Raw genomic sequence first — 18,808 nt, forward strand, 5'->3', positions numbered from 1 at the left:
ATATTCACGTAAATCACACAGAGGTAAGACTAAAACACTAGGTATCTGAATTTCCAAACAAGTCATCACAGCGCTTTGAGGATCCAATAGAATGCTAGATTAAAGGTTATGACAGTACAAACTAGATCTCCTGGGCACGGTGAAAGTTTTCACAGCCCTAGATCATAAATTGGATAATTTAAAAAAAGTAATCTGGCCCCTGCACTTTGGAGAACTCGACTTCCCCAGATAATTGAGGGTATTCCAGACTATTGAGTGTCAACCTCCATGAGCTCCAGACAGTGACAGTTGTTTCCAGTACATCCACTGTACCCCTGGAGTAACAGTGGATAAATTGTGAACTGCTTTGAACTGAAAAGTACATTGACTAGGTACTACATTGATGCAACATGGCATACTATGGGAGATCGGAATAGGGAGGGGGTTTTATGTGTTGTTACATGGATGTTAACATTTTACCACTTTTCTGTTCTTTATCCTTTATTCATCATGCCATAGATTTTAAGTGGGCGTATGGCTAAAATACCAATTAAGGAAGTTAAACCATATAATGGAAATAAACAGTTACTCCCTTTTTAGGTCTCGGCTAGCGAAGGCTGCGCTTGCGCAGTCTCGCGCGCGAGATTTAATGACTTTGAGAAGTGGGGCTTGAACCCGCCCCTCTTCTCCATTGGCTGGCCTCTTAAATGCTGGTCAGCCATTGGAGAAGAGGTTTGTCTCTCCAAACAAGCCCCGTCTTTTTCGGATTCGGGGGCATGTTTTTTCGATTCTTTCTCTCCTCTGGAATGTAAACATTCCAGCCAATGGCAAGAGGAGAGAAAGAAAAACACGCCCTGAATCCGAAAACGCTGCTGCGTTTCTCCAAGGCATTTCTGCTTGACCTCGGAGAAAGGCGGCGGTGTTCATGGCTGTTTGTGCATGTCTGCCCAAACAGTCGACTCCCTCCGCCCTGCAGACAAAGTCGCTACCGAGATAAGTGTCTCTCCCTCAAAATTAGAGGATCACAGCTGCGTGTCTCACCCCCAATGATGAGACCCCACCGCTATACACGTTCACACCATAGGCGCCCCCACCGCTCGCCATAACACGCACTCCTCGTGCTCACGGGGCGCTCTTGAAAGGAAGCACAGAGCCCGATACATTTAGAAGGGCCGTTTTGATGGCATATATTTATATGCACTTAGAAAAGATGTTATTTTTTGATGTGGTAATTTGAAAAATGTCCCTTAACGGTCACAAGATGGCGCCTCCCTGCGATACCCGACGAGATCCCACTCTGTACGGCAGCGCGCGCTGGGAAGAGACAAAGAACCCCCCATGGGCCGACCTGTCATATTTTTGTCAGAGCGTTTGTTTTCTTTACTTTGGAGCCGCCGCGGTTCTTTGTTTTGCTTGCCTGCCCTCCCTCGCGGTGTCCCCGCCTCCTTTTTAAAAATTTGAAGGGTGGGTGGAGTTTGCCGTAAATAACGCACAAGATGGCGGCTCCCAGGCGGGCGTGAAGAGACTGCACAGCGCTCCCCGGGATCTCTTTGGTGGCAAAGCGTCTCCCCCCCCCCCCCCACCCCCCCCCACCCGTGTTTGCAAAGTGGGAGGGCAGTGTTAAGCTTCTGTTGCAGCGAGTGGTACCGGTGACTGCAGCAGAGGGTTCCATGTACTGCAGGCAGCGGCGGCGCAGGCTCCTCCTCCGGTGCGTGGGAGGTGAGGCAGCCCTGCTCGCCGCCATTCTGGAGGCGGCTCCGATGGACAGGCACAAGATGGCGGCTCGCAGTGGCTTTAGCTACACAGGAGAGCAGTAGCGAGGGCCAGGGGCTCGCACGCAGGGCACTGGGCCCACTCCCCGGGTTAGGAAACCAGCAACAGAAAGTAGCACGCTCCCCTAGGCTGACGGACCAGTGGAGGAGGCGGGACCATCAGAAGGCAGCGGCAGCTCCTCTCTCCTAAGATGGCGGCTCCCACAGTCTCCATGTCCGGCCTTTAAACCAGCCCCCTCCGGTGCTCCCGTGAAGCCCCCACAAACGAAGAGTACCCCCAGTCTGAACCCAGTTCTGTACGTTTTTTGTCACACCTGATTACGTCACGTTTGTGGTTTATTCTCATCGGACGTAATGGCTGCCGCTACCCCCCCTGCGGCCACCGGCGCCCCCGCCTCCCATCCCCCCTCAAACGCCTTACAACCCCGATGGAAGCGGGTGGTGGGCTGGTCGGGCCCGGTGCCAAGGCCCTGGCACGGACTTCGCGCAGTGGCCATCAAGGAGCTCATCGTGGTGTTCGGTGGCGGTAACGAAGGGATAGTAGACGAGCTGCACGTTTACAACACCGGTGAGTCTGTGGTGTAAGTCTGCAAAACCTGGGGGTGGTGGGGTAAAACTGTATTGACCAGGATGCAGGCGGCGCTGGAGTAGCGGGTACCTGGCACTGACACCTAACTGGGTTGGACTGGTAAAAAAGGTGTGATTGCAGTGCCCCCTTGTGGTGCCTGAGCGAGGAGGCTAGGTGAGGCATGTGAGGGGTAGATTGTCTTGTGTGTGGTAAACATGGTGACTGTGGCTTCAGCCTGCTCTGCTGCTTGCAGCTGGAAAACACGTTCTCTGCATGCACGCTCCTGTTTAGTTCTCTCCTCTTTAATGTGGCTCCCACGCCAAGTTTAATATTTCAAACCCCTTTCATCAATGCATGCTTGTAACCGAAGTCGTGCTGTCTCCTGCAGGTGTGCCTCTGTATTCAAAGCTAGTTTGCCACAGGCGTAGTTTTTATTCCGTTTTCCCGCGGTCTGGCCTGCGCGGCATTAACCCAGCTATTTGTCCTTTTGAATTCCCTCCTCCTCTCTGACAACTGTGCATGCTCTTGAACGCTGCTGCATTGGTACCTTTGCCCTGGTAATTGCCCTGTCATTTCCTGCTTCCTTAATCCCAATTTATGAATATTGCAATTGCAAAACCCCGCCATATGCTTCTACCTCTTTCTCTTATCTTCCATTGCAGCCTTTTCCTTTCATTCCCTAGACTACCTCACACTCCTGCAATCCCCCCATGTGAAACCCCCCCCCCCCCCTATTTTGCTCCAAAGCCCCAAACTTACTCTTTCCCTTCCTTGAGCCTTCCCTCCCCGGGTGAATATGCCGGTGCCGTGTTTCCTCCTATTCCCCGCCCCCCCCTCCTCCCCCAAATACCAAACTACTGTCAGTTTAGTGCTACAACCTGTCTTCCAGTATTACGGTGGCAACAAGTTTATATTCTCTTAACTGGAAAGATCCTTCTGCTAAATACTGAAACCGCCTGCCTACTTGGTTATTGGAGCCTATGACTACCTGACTTCATTACATTGCAGTAAACATCATCAACGAAACCTCACTAATACATTAAATTCCTGTAATTCCCCCTCCCTTAAACTCCAGACTTGTGAACATTGCAATAATAAAACCCCGCCATACGCTTCCACCTCTTTACTTTCTTTTTCCATTCTGCCTTTTCCTTGCATTCCCCAATATCTCTCACGACCCAGCAAGCATCCCCAAGCCATCTACCCTAGTGTTGATCCAAAGCTATTGACATTGTAAATAACAATGACGTTTCTTTAAATGTTTTAAAAACATAAACAAAAATGTCATGAGCAATGCCAATAGCTCTAACTTTAACAATGCCGAGACCATTGCATTGTAAATGCTTGTTGGGTCGAGCATTCAATACCTCTTGTATATACTTTAGCATATACTTATATGTGTATTACTATGGGGGCTTTGGAGATCAGCCCTAGGACTTGTCTGCTTCCGCTAAGGGACTTTTTTTTCTGTTCAACTGCCTCTATTTAACTGTCTTGACCAGTAGAGGTCAGTAAAATACCAGAATTACTTTAGCATGCTCTAGATTCCAGTCCATAGAAATTGTTTTCCACAAGCCCCCGTAGATATTTTTTTCAAATCTTGTATTTTTAGTGATATGACCACCAAAGGCCCTGATTTTATATTAAAACTGAGCTTTGGACTATACCATTTCCCGTTGAAAGACCATATTTCTCTCCATGTGTTTCCATACCTGGCGTGTCACGCAGTTTGGTGCTTACTTTCCCACCATGTTACAGAACAGTAGATGTTTCAGCACCCAGGCTAATGTGCTGCGTAGGTAAATACATATAAGGTTCCAAAGGCGAGACCGATTGCATTGCAAATGCTTGTTTTCTTTAACACTGTCAACCTCATAAGCCTTTCTTGTTCAGCTCAAAGTGACTTTTTCAGACTTGCCAACTGGATTACTTTTACTTTGGTAGTGAAATCATTTATATATTAAAACAAGTACCTTAGTATAGTTCATGCATATCCATTATACCCTATTTGTTCTTTTTTGGGGGGAAATCTTGTTCAATTTATGATTCATTTTTCTCTTCTTCAAAAGGCTCTTCGCACATCCATAGATGCATATGATAACTTTGATAACATTTCCCTGGCTCAACGTTTGGAGAAACATGAATTGATTGAATTTCGAAGAATTGCAGCATACCTTTTCAAAGGCAACAATCGCTGGAAACAGAGTGTGGAACTCTGTAAGAAAGATCGACTATATAAGGTAAACTTTGACATATCTTTTTTCTGATTCACTCAAGTCTTACAGCAATTTTGGTCCAGAGTTACAGAATGGTTGTTCAGATCACTGTCTTGAGAATATTGCATTTGGATATAGACCACTTACTGATAGGGCCAAGTTGTGGAGTGAGTTTTTTAATAGGCATTTCTGGCTAAATAATTATTTCTTTAAAATAGATATTCCGGGCACTAGCGTTCAAGCTGTAGCATCATCTCCAAGATTGTATCAACTTGTGTGGTATATTTGTTCTAGAAAATGTGTATAATGATTCAATCACCCTTTTACAGGACGCTATGCAGTACGCCTCTGAATCCAAGGACACGGAACTGGCAGAGGAACTACTTCAGTGGTTTTTGCTGGAAGAGAAGAGAGAATGTTTTGCAGCGTGTCTCTTTACGTGTTACGATCTTCTCCGACCTGATGTTGTCTTGGAAACGGCATGGAGGCACAATATCATGGACTTTGCAATGCCCTATTTCATTCAGGTTATGAGGGAGTACTTGTCCAAGGTAGGCCTTTCAAATAATAATCTGAAGATTAAGTAGTATTTTCCTTTGACATGTTTAAATGTCTTTTTATAAGAAAGCTGCTGAGTTAATTATCTAATTTTAGGATGTTATTTGTTTTATTTATATTTTCATTTTATTTTTCATATTCTCATCACTCAACACTGCATTCTAGTTTCCCTCAAGCAGATATGCCATCTACAATCTAGCACTCAAACAAATCGACTGATTTTTACAGTAGTGATTAGGTTACAATGTATAGTGCCCCACGACACTGAACTTGTTCCTATAAAATGTGCCCCCTAAATTGCTGTTTTCCAATGAAACCAAGTATGTGTAACTGCGTAGGAAACTGGATTGGTGAACTTTAGGGTTAAAGAGGCTGCAGCCATGGTTTAAGCTTGTGTCCTGTTCTCAGAAATTCAAACCGTTTACTAAACAGATTTTTGTAAGGAATCCCAAGCTTACCCGTAGGTAGCAAGGCCTTCTTCAGTAAACTGCATGTGATAAAGGAACACCAAAATAACATGTTTATCAATAAACAAGTTAAAGATCCTCAAGGCAATATAATGAAAAAGAATACAATGTAATGATCAACATGACACTACAATTAGTTAACTATGATATTGATATCGGACAGAAAATTTGAATTATGTTTGAATCTAAAGGCAATCTTTGAAAAATTAAACCGAACATTAAGCTTGCTGTGACAACCCAGGAGGTGCAGCAATGCATTCATTCTTTGGCGCTGCAGTAAAGCATTGCCTCTGGGTAATGTTTTAAAGAAAATTTTGAGAAGTGATTGTGTCCTTCAAGAGTTTCTCACTTATTGTAGCAAATGTGCAAAAATATCCAGATCATTCAAGCAAGTTTGCTGCATTATGCTGCAGGAAAACTCCTCAACAGTATGGAATGATGTGTAACTTGTTTCCTGGTGCCCTAAAGGTTGAAAACGTTCAGGGAAATGTTCTTGAACTCTCGGCCTCAGACAATGTTAATTTGCTTTTGAATTGCTGATTTCTTCCAGGCAAACACAGTTCTCTCTGACCTGAGGTTATTAGACATTCATCCTGTTTACCAATGAAATCCAAACAATAGGTGTGATCTTAGTCATGACCTTGACCTCTTTGTTCCTGTGGTTAAGTAAGAGGCTAGTTTGCCTAGCCTGTGGAGCAGCTTTCATGTTTAGATAATCAAAGCAAATCTAGAGGCATCTCTCCCTTACCCTATGCCCCCATTACCAGGTAAATGTGAATTATTTAAGTAAGTAGGTAGACTTTATTTTTTTTTGTGTTCAACTCTACCGCTACCTAAAAATCTCAAAAGTAAAGTTGCAACAGCTTTTAAAACTTGTACTTGACTATGATGGGCAAATGTCCCTGATCTCAGCTAAAGTTCCCATCCATCTCTGCCTACTTTTTTCCTACTCTGAAACCTATTTCCTGTCTCACAAATGGTGCCTTGCTGTAAATACAATCCCCAACAGTTTCCCAAAATGGTAACTCTAAGCCTTTCTTAGTTTTTGCCCTCTCTCTCTCTCTCCCAACTCCTCAAAATACCAGTTCACTCTGGTCCAGCCAGAGAATCACAGAAAAAACACACTCCTTCCGAGCACATATGCTCCAACACAATTTGGACACAGCCTCTTCCATGTCTGCTCATAAGTCTCGTTGACAGGCAGTTCGATCTGTAATGAAAGTAAAGCATTTGTTCAGACAGCACCTTTTGTGAGATCTGTTGATCACCTCTCACCAGTACAAAACAGAAGTTTTCCCTGAAACAAGGTAGGTTTGGCTAAAGGTGAGGGAATAAGCCACCAGTAAATGAATAATCTTTATTGTATAGTTAATTAAAACCATCACAATTTTAAAATAAAAAGAAACCTTTTTGGTCATTATCATGGACTTTCAACATAGGTGTGTTTAGAATTTTCAGATTTAAACATGACTGCACAATAAATATACTAAAGATTGAAGTGTTCTGTTTTAGACATTTTATCAGACCAAACTCAGCATGGGGGCCATGCCTTTACCTTAGGATAAAGATAGACACAATGATTGTAAAAGATGCCTGTTCTACTAAGAGCAGGATATTTTTTAAAAAGCACCACCAAATGACTGAGAATTCTAAAAAAGATTACTACGGCCTCTATTTTTTCATATAGGCCGCATGGCAATCATTTAACATTTGCAGCACTAAGAGGTATGAAATGTAGGCGAGCAAGTTAAAACATTGACTTTGTAGGGTAAGAGACTAGTCAATGAGGAAGCGTCACCTTTCGGGAATTGCCTACGTTATACTATAGAATTGGTTTTTTTTTTATAGCAATCGTTTTTATTGATTTTCAGAACAACAGTAGCATTGCACATGCATAGTCAGACAATAACAAATAACTGTCGGGATTCCCCCGGCCCTAAGGCTCTACAGAATTCCCCATAGGTGGTTCAGATGCTCCGTGTGCGACCCAGTGGAACCCCTCCTCAGACTCCTCCGGTATCCCGTCCCACCCCCCACCCCCCACCCCCCCCACTACCCCCCTCCCACCGCCCCCCCCCCCATAGGCTGCTGCATAGCGTCCGAAAAGACAAAGAAGGAGAGACCGCTTCAGTCTGTGGAGAGCCAGGTCCGGAAGAGACGCATCTTCCGCCACGTGGGCGGGATGACGGCTGACGGGAGGCCCCTAGACAAGAAGGTCAGTAACGATCCCCAAGACTCCTCAAAGGCCGTGGGATCATCCCTAAAGCACAGCGCCAAGCGCTCCATCGAAAGCAAGCGCCACAGGCGGGCATGCCACAGGGACAGAGCGGGAGCAGCCTGTTTCTTCCATGCCGCTGCCACCGTGAGTTTAGCTGCCCCCACGCAGAGCCACCATATAGCTTTATCCCCCCTGGACACTTCCTCCCAGTCCTCTCCCCGAAGACCCAGGATGACATGAGCAAGGCCCCCGGGCGGTTCAAAGCCCAAAATCTCTTTAATCTGCGCTAAAATTTCAGCCCAGAAAGGTTGAATACTAGGGCAGTCCCACCAGATATGTTTGAAATCCCCGAGGAGACCGCATCCCCGCCAGCAGAGTGCAGAGGTCCCCGGGAAGATCCTAGCCAATTTAGTGGGGTATAGGTACCAATCAAAGATGGTCTTGTAGTGAGCTTCCCTCAAGCCTACCGACAAGTTATGCCTAGGAATGTCCCGCCACAGGCCCCTCCACTCATCCTCAGTGACCTCCCTCCCCAGGAGACGCTCCCAGAATTCCATATGCCTGGCCCTGGGTGTGTATAGTGTAGTCAGCAGTATCTCATATAGAGACGAAATCGCCCCCTTCATTGAGCCCGCCCGTGACAATACCAGTTTCTCCACATCCGTAAGGCTCCGGCAGCCCGCCTCCCTGTACTGCGGCGCCGTGGCCCAGTGTTTGAGCTGCAAATAATGGAACTGCTCACTGTTGGGGACCCCAAATTCACTCTTACAGTCCTGGAACGAGCGGAACTCCCCCTTATCGAAAAGATCCGCCAGCTTTAGACACCCTCCCTCTCGCCACCCATCAAAGGGACCCTCCTCTCTGGCTGGGGCGAAGGCCGGATTAAAGTGTATCGGGGTGTAAGGTGAAGGGAATGTCGTCCACCCCTCCCTCCGCGTGACTCTATCCCAAACCTCCAATGTAGTGCGCGTTGGCGTGCTAAGATATGCATTCGGCGGTCTATCTCCCCTTGGTTTCCACAGCAGGTCCCAGATGGACCTGCCGGCTATCGCACGGTCCATATGAAGCCAATGCTTCTCCGATTCCCGCACCGTCCATTCCAGCACGACCCGCAATTGGGCCGCTTGATAGTATAGCTCAAAGTCCGGCAGCCCCATCCCTCCATCCGCCCTGCGTTTCCGAAGCACCGTGAAAGGGAGCCTGGCCCTCCCTCCCTGCCATACAAACTGAGTAATCAACGTCTTCAGCTGCGGAAGGAATGCCTTCTCCAGCGGGATCGGCAAGGCCTGAAACAAGTAAAGGATCCGGGGCAGTACCATCATCTTTACCGCATTGATTCGCCCCAGCCAAGATATGTATAAGGGCGTCCACCGCCGCAACTCCTGCCGCAAGTGTGGCAATACTGAGGCGTAGTTGGCCCCATATAGTCCCGAAACCGTCGGTGTCAGCTGCACCCCTAGATATTGTAGTGAGTGTTGGGCCCATGAGAGCGTCGTCTGGGACTTGAGCGAGGCCACCTCCGCTCTCGAGAGTGTGAGATTGAGTATGTAGGATTTGGTCATGTTGACCTTGAACCCTGCCACTCTCTCAAAGTCTCTCAATTCCTCCTGCACCGCGGGTAGAGAGACATGCGGCTCCCCCAGAGTCAGCAGAATATCATCCGCGAAGAGGGAGACTTTGTGGTCCTCCCCTCCAAATCGGATCCCTTTAATGGAAGCATTCTCCCTCACCCGGATGGCTAGTGGCTCTATGCTGAGGGCGAAAAGCAGAGGGGACAGCGGGCACCCCTGTCTAGTACCTCTAGCCAGCTGGAAGGGCGCGGAGGGTGTCCCGTTGACCACCACTCTCGCGGAGGGATGGCTGTAGTTGGCTCGCACCATCTCCATGAAAGCGTCCCCGAATCCAAATTTTCGCAGGGTTAAGAAGAGGAAGGGCCAATCTACGCGGTCGAACGCTTTTTCAGCGTCCAAACCCACTAGCACCGCTGGAATCTTAAATCTGGATGATTTCTCGACAAGGTGGATGGTACGCCGTATATTATCGTGCGTCTGACGCCCTTTAATGAAGCCCGACTGATCCGGATGGATCAATCGGGGCAGCAGGTCATCCAGGCGGCTAGCTAGGATCATGGAGTAAAGCTTAGCATCTAGGTTCAGAAGTGCTATGGGGCGGTATGATGCACACACCAGAGGGTCCTTGCCCGGTTTAGGCAGGACCGTGATCACCGCCTCTGCCATTGATTGGGACACTCGCCTCCTTCGCCACCGCTCGAAATAGAGCCGTCAGATGCGGGGCGAGCTCATCTACAAAGTGTTTGTAAAAGTGGGCGGTATAGCCGTCGGGGCCCAGGTGCCTTGTGGAGCTTGAGACGCTTTATGGCACTTCGCACCTCCTCCACGGAGATAGGTTCGTCCAGCCTGTCCCGATCCAGCGCCGACAGCTGGGGGCATTCCACCCCATCGAGATAAGCCGTTTACGCGTCGTGCGCCAGCGGGTTCCCCCCATACAGCTCACCATAGAAATCCCTAAAGGCTCTGGTCTTCGCCGCCTCCTCGTGCGTGACTCGGTCTGGCCCAACCCGAATGCCTTCCACATAGGATTTTGCCCGCTGAATGCAGAGCTTTCGGGCCAACTGAGAACCCACCTTGTCCCCCTGTTCATACCCCGCGCGGCGCAGCCTCAGTAAGGTATATTCTGCCCTGGCGCTATAAATCGCCCGCAATTTACCCCTCACCGCCGTGAGTTGCCGCTGCAGATCGCGAGTGGGTTTATCTTTGTGCCTACCCTCCAACCCCTTGAGTTCCTCCTCCAGTGTCTCCCGTTCCAATGCTTGTTGTCGCCGCAGCGACGCCTGTAATTGGATACATTTGCCCCTCATCACCGCCTTGAAGGCGTCCCAAGTATTTTGATGCGAGGTGTCGGCAGGTGGGTTGTCCTGGAAGTATTCCCCTATGGCCTCGGTCAGTTCCACTCTCCGCACTTGGTCGCGCAGGAGGGCCCCCGGAAAGTACCATCTGCCACGACTCCGCTCCCCCCACTGAAGCTCCAACAAGACCATCCTGTGGTCTGAGACCGAAAGGGGGAGAATCTGCGCCCCCGTCGCCTTCCCCACTAATGCCTGACTAATGAAGATGTAGTCTATTCTAGTGTAGGTTCGGTGGACATGGGAGTAGAAAGTGTAGTCTTTTGCCGTCTCATGAAGAGCCCGCCACCCATCCCGCAGCCCGAGTGAATCGAAGCGGTCCTTGACTCGTTTGGAGAATACTGATGATCTCGCCCCCGCCACGTGAGAACCGTCCAGGGCACCATCCCACAGGCAATTAAAGTCCCCCAACAGAATGATGGGGCCCTCCGCGAACCCGCCCAGGGACCCCAACATGCGTGCTGTGAACACCGCCTGTCCCGTGTTCGGAGCATACACGACCGCGATGGTGCACAGTTGGCCCTGAAGCCGCCCCTTGAGCATGAGCCATCTCCCCTCCTTATCTCTCTGTGAGTCCACTACCTGGAAGGGCATCGAGCTGTGGAACAATATCGCCACTCCATTATGTTTGGTGGCGGCCGCTGAGTGAAAAATCTGTGGGAAAGCCCTATGCTTGAGTCTACCCACATCCTCCCTTGTAAGGTGCGTTTCCTGCAGCGCAACTACCTTGACCTGCCTATCCACGATGTACTTCAGGACCTGCTGCCTCTTCTGGGGCGAGTTCAGGCCTTTCACGTTCCATGTAGCCCACGTCACCATCTTAAGTAAGTGTAGACCCCCCTCTCCACCCCGTGTTGTAAGATCCGCCGATGCAAGACCTCAGCGCCTGTCCTCCACCCCCCCCCGGGACCCCTTCCTAACTTCTCACTGTCTCTCCCCGGTCTCCCCCCACGACTTCGTTGCAGCCTACCTCTGGTACCCTCTCCCCCCCACCCGACCCCCTCGCACCCCCCCCCCCCCTCCCGTATCCCCCCCCCCACAAGCACCCAACCATGGAACCCCACATACCCGGGGTAATTCCAGGGAAAGTAACCAAGACCCCGCCCCATCGAACTCCTAACCTCATCAACTTGCTCCGCAACCGGCAGAGCATCAACAACATGTGGGCCAAACAAAGGGCTCATAGAGAAAAACAAAAACCTCAGTGTCTATGTAGCCGCAATGTCTCTGCGGAGATTGCCGCCTCCTTCTCCGCTGGGCCGTCACAGACTCGTTGCCAGCCACCTGGCTGCGCCGCTCGGGCTCCCGGGGCCCTCCCGGCCTGAGGGCCCCCCGCGGCGGCTCTAGAACTGCATCCCGGAGAATCCCGGACTTCCACCTCGCGACCGTTACTCACGGTGAGGACCTCCTCGCTGGCGTTGCGCCCTGCGCCACTGCTCCCCCTGCGAGCCGGCCGCCACTGTTCCGGACGGCCCCGGGCCACCCCCCTCCTCCGGTGCCGACGGGAGGTCCAGGATACGCAGCCCTTCTCCCAAGTCCGTGATGTGGTGTCTTTTATTTTTCCATTCGAAGCTGAGCCCAAAGGGATAGGTCCAACGGTAGCGCACATTGTCCTCTCTAAGTTTGCTGGTCACCAGGCGGAGCTGCTGCCTCCGAACAAGAGTGGCCTGCGACAAGTCCTGGTACAGAGAGCAACTGTGGCCCTGGAAAGAGACGTCCTTCTTCTTCCTGGCCGCTTCCAGGATGGCTTCCTTGACCGGGAAGGCGTGCAGCTTTGCCAAGACATCCCTCGGCCTCCGGCGGTCGCCATGGCCCGGTGGTCCGACCCTGTGCACCCGATCCACTTTGATGTTGAGGTCTGGCCTGTTTACCACCTCTCCAAAGAGGCCTATGACGAACGCCTCCAGGTCCGGACCTTCTGTGCCTTCTTCCAAGTCTCTCACCCGTATATTCTCCCTCCGGGAACGGTCCTCCAAGTCCTCCAGCTTCAGGGCAGCTTGCGCCAGCTGAGCGCGAAGCTCCGCACACTCCGACCGGGAAGCCTGAGCTGTATTTTCCAGGGATTGCACCTTTTCCTCCACCTCCAGGGTTCGCGACCCCACGGCGTCCACATCTCTGCGCAGATCGCCAAGCTTCTCCGTGAGGTCCCCCCGCAGTTGGTCCAGGCTGGCGTGGAGGTCCCGTTTGAGTTCACCACATAGCTCCCTCTTGAAGTCCCGGAGCGTAGCCACCAGGTCGTCCTTCGTCAAGGCCATGTCTTCCCCTCCGCCTGGCCCACCTTCGTCCGCAGCGTTGGAGCGCGCCTGGAAGTACTTCGCCACTTGGTTTTCCTGAGGCTTTGGTGCCTTCTTCGTCGGGGGCGCACGGGACGACTTCCCCATCAGACCGCCCCCTCCGTGCCTCACGGCGTCGCCTCCACCGGTTCTCTGGCCTCTTCGCGCCTGGCCGCCGCGTCTCAGTCACCGGAATCTCGGAGACCAGAGCAGGGACCGACCCGGCTTCGTTCAGGCACTCAGGCAGGCCCACGTGCTGTGCCCCAGAGAGTCCTTGTCAGTGCCGCGGATGCTCCTCCGATCCCAGCGCCGGCAGGTGTCCCACTTGGCCGCCATCTTGGAGTCAGGCATCGTCTCCCACCGGGGCGCGCGGTGATTGCCCCCCGCGCCCCCGCTCCCCTCCGCCTGGCGCGATCTCCCCTAGAGCGGACCACTTGTCTCCTGCTGGCCCACCGACCTTCTTCACGGGCTCCGGGAGGGCCGCAGTCACCGCCTCCTCACGGACGTCCCACCGGGAAGTGTCCCCATGCGCTGGTCCGCTCACCGGTGTCAGCAGGGTCCGGCACCGCCTCTCCCCCTCACCGCGGTGTTCTTCTCCCGCTGTGCGGTCACCGCGACCAGCCTCTGATCACTCTCTGAAGTCCGGGGAACCGCCGCTCGGCGAGCGATCGTGGCTGTCCGCCGCCATTTTGCTGGGACCTCGCTCCCGGGACATTGCTCGCCACCTAGCCGCAGCGGAGCCGATTCATCTTCGCCTCCGGGCCATTCTTCGTCACAGGCACCCCGCGAATGTTCACCACAAAAAGCGCCAGTCTAGAGCCCCAGTTTAGCTGCTCACAGGAGTCCGTGGGGCCGGAGCTGACTCGGTGCACTACCAGTCAGCCATCTTACTTGGCCACGCCCCCCTATAGAATTGGTTTTATTTGTAGTTCGCTGTGTTCAGATAATAAAGTTCGAGGCATTTGGGCTGCTGAATTCATATCTGTGCATAGATCGCCGCCTAGTGTTGGGTCCGGATGATTGCACATTGTTGTCCTGGAAGAGTCTTCGAAGTATCACGAGATAGGTGGCTCCTCCCTTGGACTACAGTGTGCATGGGCATCCTCTCCATCCTTAGATTGTTTTTTTCCGCCATTGGGTTCGGATGTGCTATCTTAGCTCAACTTAGGAATATTCAGTTTTAGGCCAAAAGGCCTTTAGTTTTCATCGGTACAGTTACCGTTCGGTGTCGACTACTAGCTTTAGTGCTCCGCACCTTCTTCCAACTTTCAGACCGGTTTGGTCCGAACATTGAAGTTCGATCGACGATGGAATCGAGGACTCCATTCAAGAGGTGTCCGTTATGCCACGCGAAGTACCCTCATATCGACGTCCACCCAGTCTGCAATAAATGTCTCTCGCCGGATCACGAGGAATCTAAATGCATGGCCTGTGCACGCTTCCGATCTAAGAAGACTCTGCGGAATCGACGGGCAGCGAGGCTGGAGGCGCAGCAAGCAGCGCCTGCTCCCACCAACATATTCAGCACCGAGGATGCCGAGAGCGTGGAAGAAGTAGTCTCTAGCCCCGCTTCAGACCATGATTCCCGATTGGACGACGACGATGAAGTGATCTCTCAACGTGAAGAAACCGTTGATGAGGTAGGAGACTTCAACGAGGCCTACGGGGCCGAAGAAGACAGCTCTCCTGAGGAGCTAGGCCAATCCGTCGAAACGGAGGCCGAAACAGTACGTCGTCGTCAGGCTCCGGTTGAGGGATCGCCTTCGGGCCTTACCCAAGATCAAACACATGGTTCTTCGGCCCCGCCTTCCGGTCCGGCCTCGAACACTTTGCAAGAGCCAATATTACCGAAGACGACCGGGTTCTTAAACCCAAAACCATCCATCACTCCAGTCCCTTCGAAAACGAAAGTGAAACTGGTGGTGGTCAGATCGAAGGCTTCGAAACCATCCACTGCTCCGACGCCGAAAAAAGTCGTCGGCTCCGACCGCGTACAAAGAGACTTCGGTGCCGAGCTCACCGCAGCGGATGCGGTTGACACCCAGAAAAGGCAAGCCCTCGGGCACCGCAAGGCACCGAGACCTTCGGCGCCGACATCGAAGGCCATAACCTCCGCAGTTAAAATGGCCGCCCCAGCTACGTCAACGTCTAGCGCAACGGCGCCGACTAAGTCCTCGACTACGTCAAATGTCGATACATCCCTTCAGACCAGTGACCCCCTTCCTACAAAAAAGTCGGGGCTGGCCTCGACGCCTACTACGAAGGTGCCCATCAAACCACCAACTGCGTTCACTGTGCAGCAGGTCTCCGCATCTTTGCAACGTATCCGTGACTGGGCAACCCTCCACTCTATCTCGGGTCCCGACACAACCAAACCCTGTAAAGTGCACTCGGAGCCAACCAACATTATGTTTGGGTTGCCACCGGCATCGGCACCGAAACTATTTCAAATTCGGACACGTGTCCTCCACACACAGTCCACCACCTCTGGCCTTACAGAACAAGACTCTTCGGGGCCACAATTTATCGACGCCGACACTGGCAGGTTAATGCTCCAAAAGCGCAAAATAACGCCAGTTAGGGAAGAGGAGCCCTACAAAATTCCTCTTAAACGCAAACTGCCAGCGGAGCAGGAATCGGTGCTCCAGGAACACTTCCAACCCTTCCTCCAGATCCGCAGTCCTTTTCTCCTACCCCTTCCGAATCGGACGCAGTACAGGACTATGGCGGGGAGGATACCATCTACCCTGGGGACGTAGATCCTGATGAGCACCTACAAGACCCGGATCAGGCATGGGATGACCCCACAGACCAAAGTGTCGCGCCACATACCCAAGATGCGCAACTCTATAACGTAAAAACGTCTCCTACAGAGGACACAGCTGCCTTTAATGCCCTCATCGAACGGGCTGCTGCTCATCATGGGGTGGAACTCCATTCTGATGCCATTGAGGAAGACTTCCTGCTTGACACTTTCGCATCTTCAGAAAGAACTGTCAAAACTCTGCCCATGTTAAAAGGGGTTCTCAAACCTGCCAAAGACATTTTCAAGGACACCACAAGAGCACGGGTGTTAAATCCCAGGATTGAAAAAAAGTACAAACCTGCACCCGGTGACCCTAAATACATTAGGGGTCAGTTGCCATTAGACTCCATGGTGGTTGCCAATGCTCGCAAGAGAGCCCACTCACAAACGACTGGTGATGCTCCTCCCCCATACAAGGAGTCAAAAGTACTGGAAACATCGGGCAAACGCATTGCAGCGCAAGCAGCGAACATCCTGCGCATTGCCAATACACAGGCACTCCTGGCACGTTATGACAGGTCACATTACGACACGCTAGAGTCACTGCTCCAACATCTACCAGATGAGTATAAAGAGTCAGCGGAGCTACTCATCAGAGAAGGACAACTCCTCACTAATGCATCCATAAAATGCGCCCTTGACGCAGCTGACACAGCAGCTAGGGCAATAAACACAAGCGTCATGCTACGACGCCATGCCTGGTTACGAATCTCAGGTTTCAAACCCGAGATCCAAAACAATATCCTGAACTTACCAGTTAACACGGAATTCTTATTTGGCCCAGACGTTGACACTACCCTAGAAAAAATAAAGAAAGACACCGACACTGCGAAATCAATGGGGGCTCTGCAGACGCAGCAATTTCGTAGTGGCTCCTTTCGTCGCACCGGAAATAGGGGAGCAACAAGGGGTCAGGGGTCACAACAGCAGTATGCTAAAAGTGGCACACAAAGCACCTATGACAAAAACAACAGGGGTGGATATCGTGGATCCAGCACCAAAGGCAGGGGATGTGGCTATGGCAACACCAGCTCCTCTCCAAAAAACAAACAGTGACGCCCTCTCCTTACCCCCCGACCACATAACACCTGTCGGGGGACGACTCCAGCTGTTCCTGTCCGAACATCACCACGGACAGGTGGGTCAGGGACATCATCCAGCACGGGTACTGTCTAGAACTAACTTCCACTCCACCCAACATACCACCAAAGCACCGTCCTATGTCAGCCGAGCACTTAGATTTACTCCAGCAAGAAGTGCTTGCTATGCTCGCAAAAGGGGCAATAGAAGTAGTGCCCATCGACCAGCAGGGAACAGGGGTGTACTCTCTGTACTTCCTAATCCCAAAAAAGGACGCCTCGCTCAGACCTATTCTAGACCTGCGACCCCTAAACCTATAAATTCTGTCAGAGCATTTCCATATGCTCACCCTCCAGCAGGTTCTTCCACTACTCAGTCAGGGGGATTTCCTAGCCACGCTAGACCTGAAGGATGCATACTTCCACATACCCATACACCCTTCACACAGGAAATACCTCAGGTTCACTATTCAGGGGAATCACTATCAGTTCAAAGTTCTCCCCTTCGGAGTAACAACAGCACCCAGGGTCTTTACCAAATGCCTGGCGACAGTGGCTGCGCATCTGCGAAGACAAAACATTCATGCCTTCCCTTATCTGGACGACTGGCTACTTCAAGCCAAGTCAGCACAACAATGTGCCGCCCACATGTCCCACACCATTCACCTTCTTCACGATCTGGGATTCTCACTAAATTACTCAAAATCACATCTCCAACCTGCCCACGTGCAACAATACTTAGGCGCCACAATCAACACTCTGGCTGCCACAGCTCAGCCTACTCTAGTGAGAATCAACAGCATGCAACTGCTGATCTCAAAATTCAAACCTCAACACTCCCTTCCTGCGCGAGTGTTCATGCAGTTGATAGGCATGATGGCCTCCTGCATTTTCATAGTCCCGCACGCAAGACTACATATGCGCCCGCTTCAGGAGTGCTTGGCACGTCAATGGAATCAGGCTCACGGGCAACTAAAAGACCTAGTGTTGGTGAGCGGTCGGGCATACAACTCTCTGCATTGGTGGAATACACAAAAACTTTGCAAGGGCCGACCGTTCCAAGAGCCTGTTCCACAAATCATACTGACAGCGGACGCGTGTCTCCAGGGATGGGGAGCGCATGTGCTCAATTACACAGTGCAGGGACTATGGACGACACAACAAAAGAAGATGCACATCAACCTTCTGGAACTGATGGCAATCTTCCTAGCCATGAAGGCATTCAAAGTACACTTGTGCAACAAGGTTGTGTTGATCTGCACGGACAACATGACTGCCATGTACTACATACAAAAGCAGGGAGGAACACTTTCCACAGTTGTCTCATCTGGCTCAGAGCATGTGGAAGTGGGCCATTCAGAGGAACATGTTCCTCATGGCGGAACACCTCCCGGGCAAGGACAACCAGATGGCGGATCTGCTCAGCAGACACAGCCACCAGATGCACGAGTGGGAGCTACACCCATCAGTTCTCCAACCGTACTTCCAACAATGCGGTCATCCAGAAATAGACCTATTCGCAACAAAAGAAAACACAAAATGCCAAAGCTTTGCCGCCAGGTTCCCACACCCACAGTCGCAGGGCAATGCGATATGGATGAACTGGTCCGGCAAATTTGCGTACGCTTTTCCCCCAGCACCATTAATACCGCTGGTGGCACGCAAACTGAGGCAACACTCGCTCACCCTTATCCTAGTTGCTCCAACGTGGGCACGCCAGCCATGGTACACCACCTTTCTGGAACTCTCCGTGGTGCCTCATCAAAGACTGCGGATAAAACCAGCGCTTTTAACGCAGAACCATGGCGAGATTCAGCACCCAGATCCCCAACAGCTGAACCTGGCGATCTGGCTCCTGAGGTCTTAGAGTTTGGCTACCTAAACTTACCACCTGACTGTATGACTATCATCAAAGAAGCCAGGAGGCCCACTACTAGAGCCTGCTATGC

The 18,808-nt window shown here is 51.4% G+C and overlaps 1 protein-coding gene across 2 annotated transcripts in view; it reads left to right on the top strand.

Moving 5' to 3' along the window:
* The window catches only part of CLTC (clathrin heavy chain), an 853,725-nt gene that overhangs the window by 669,153 nt on the left and 165,764 nt on the right, over positions 1 to 18,808 (top strand). For both annotated transcript variants that reach the window (XM_085649401.1, XM_085649400.1), the window contains exons 29-30: positions 4,389 to 4,559; positions 4,865 to 5,086. In XM_085649401.1, the coding sequence (XP_085505527.1) occupies positions 4,389 to 4,559; positions 4,865 to 5,086 (393 nt within the window). The remainder of the gene's footprint in view (positions 1 to 4,388; positions 4,560 to 4,864; positions 5,087 to 18,808) is intronic.

This window comes from Triturus cristatus, chromosome 3_2 (assembly GCF_964204655.1).
Source record: "Triturus cristatus chromosome 3_2, aTriCri1.1, whole genome shotgun sequence".
NCBI classification, from domain to species: domain Eukaryota; kingdom Metazoa; phylum Chordata; class Amphibia; order Caudata; family Salamandridae; genus Triturus; species Triturus cristatus.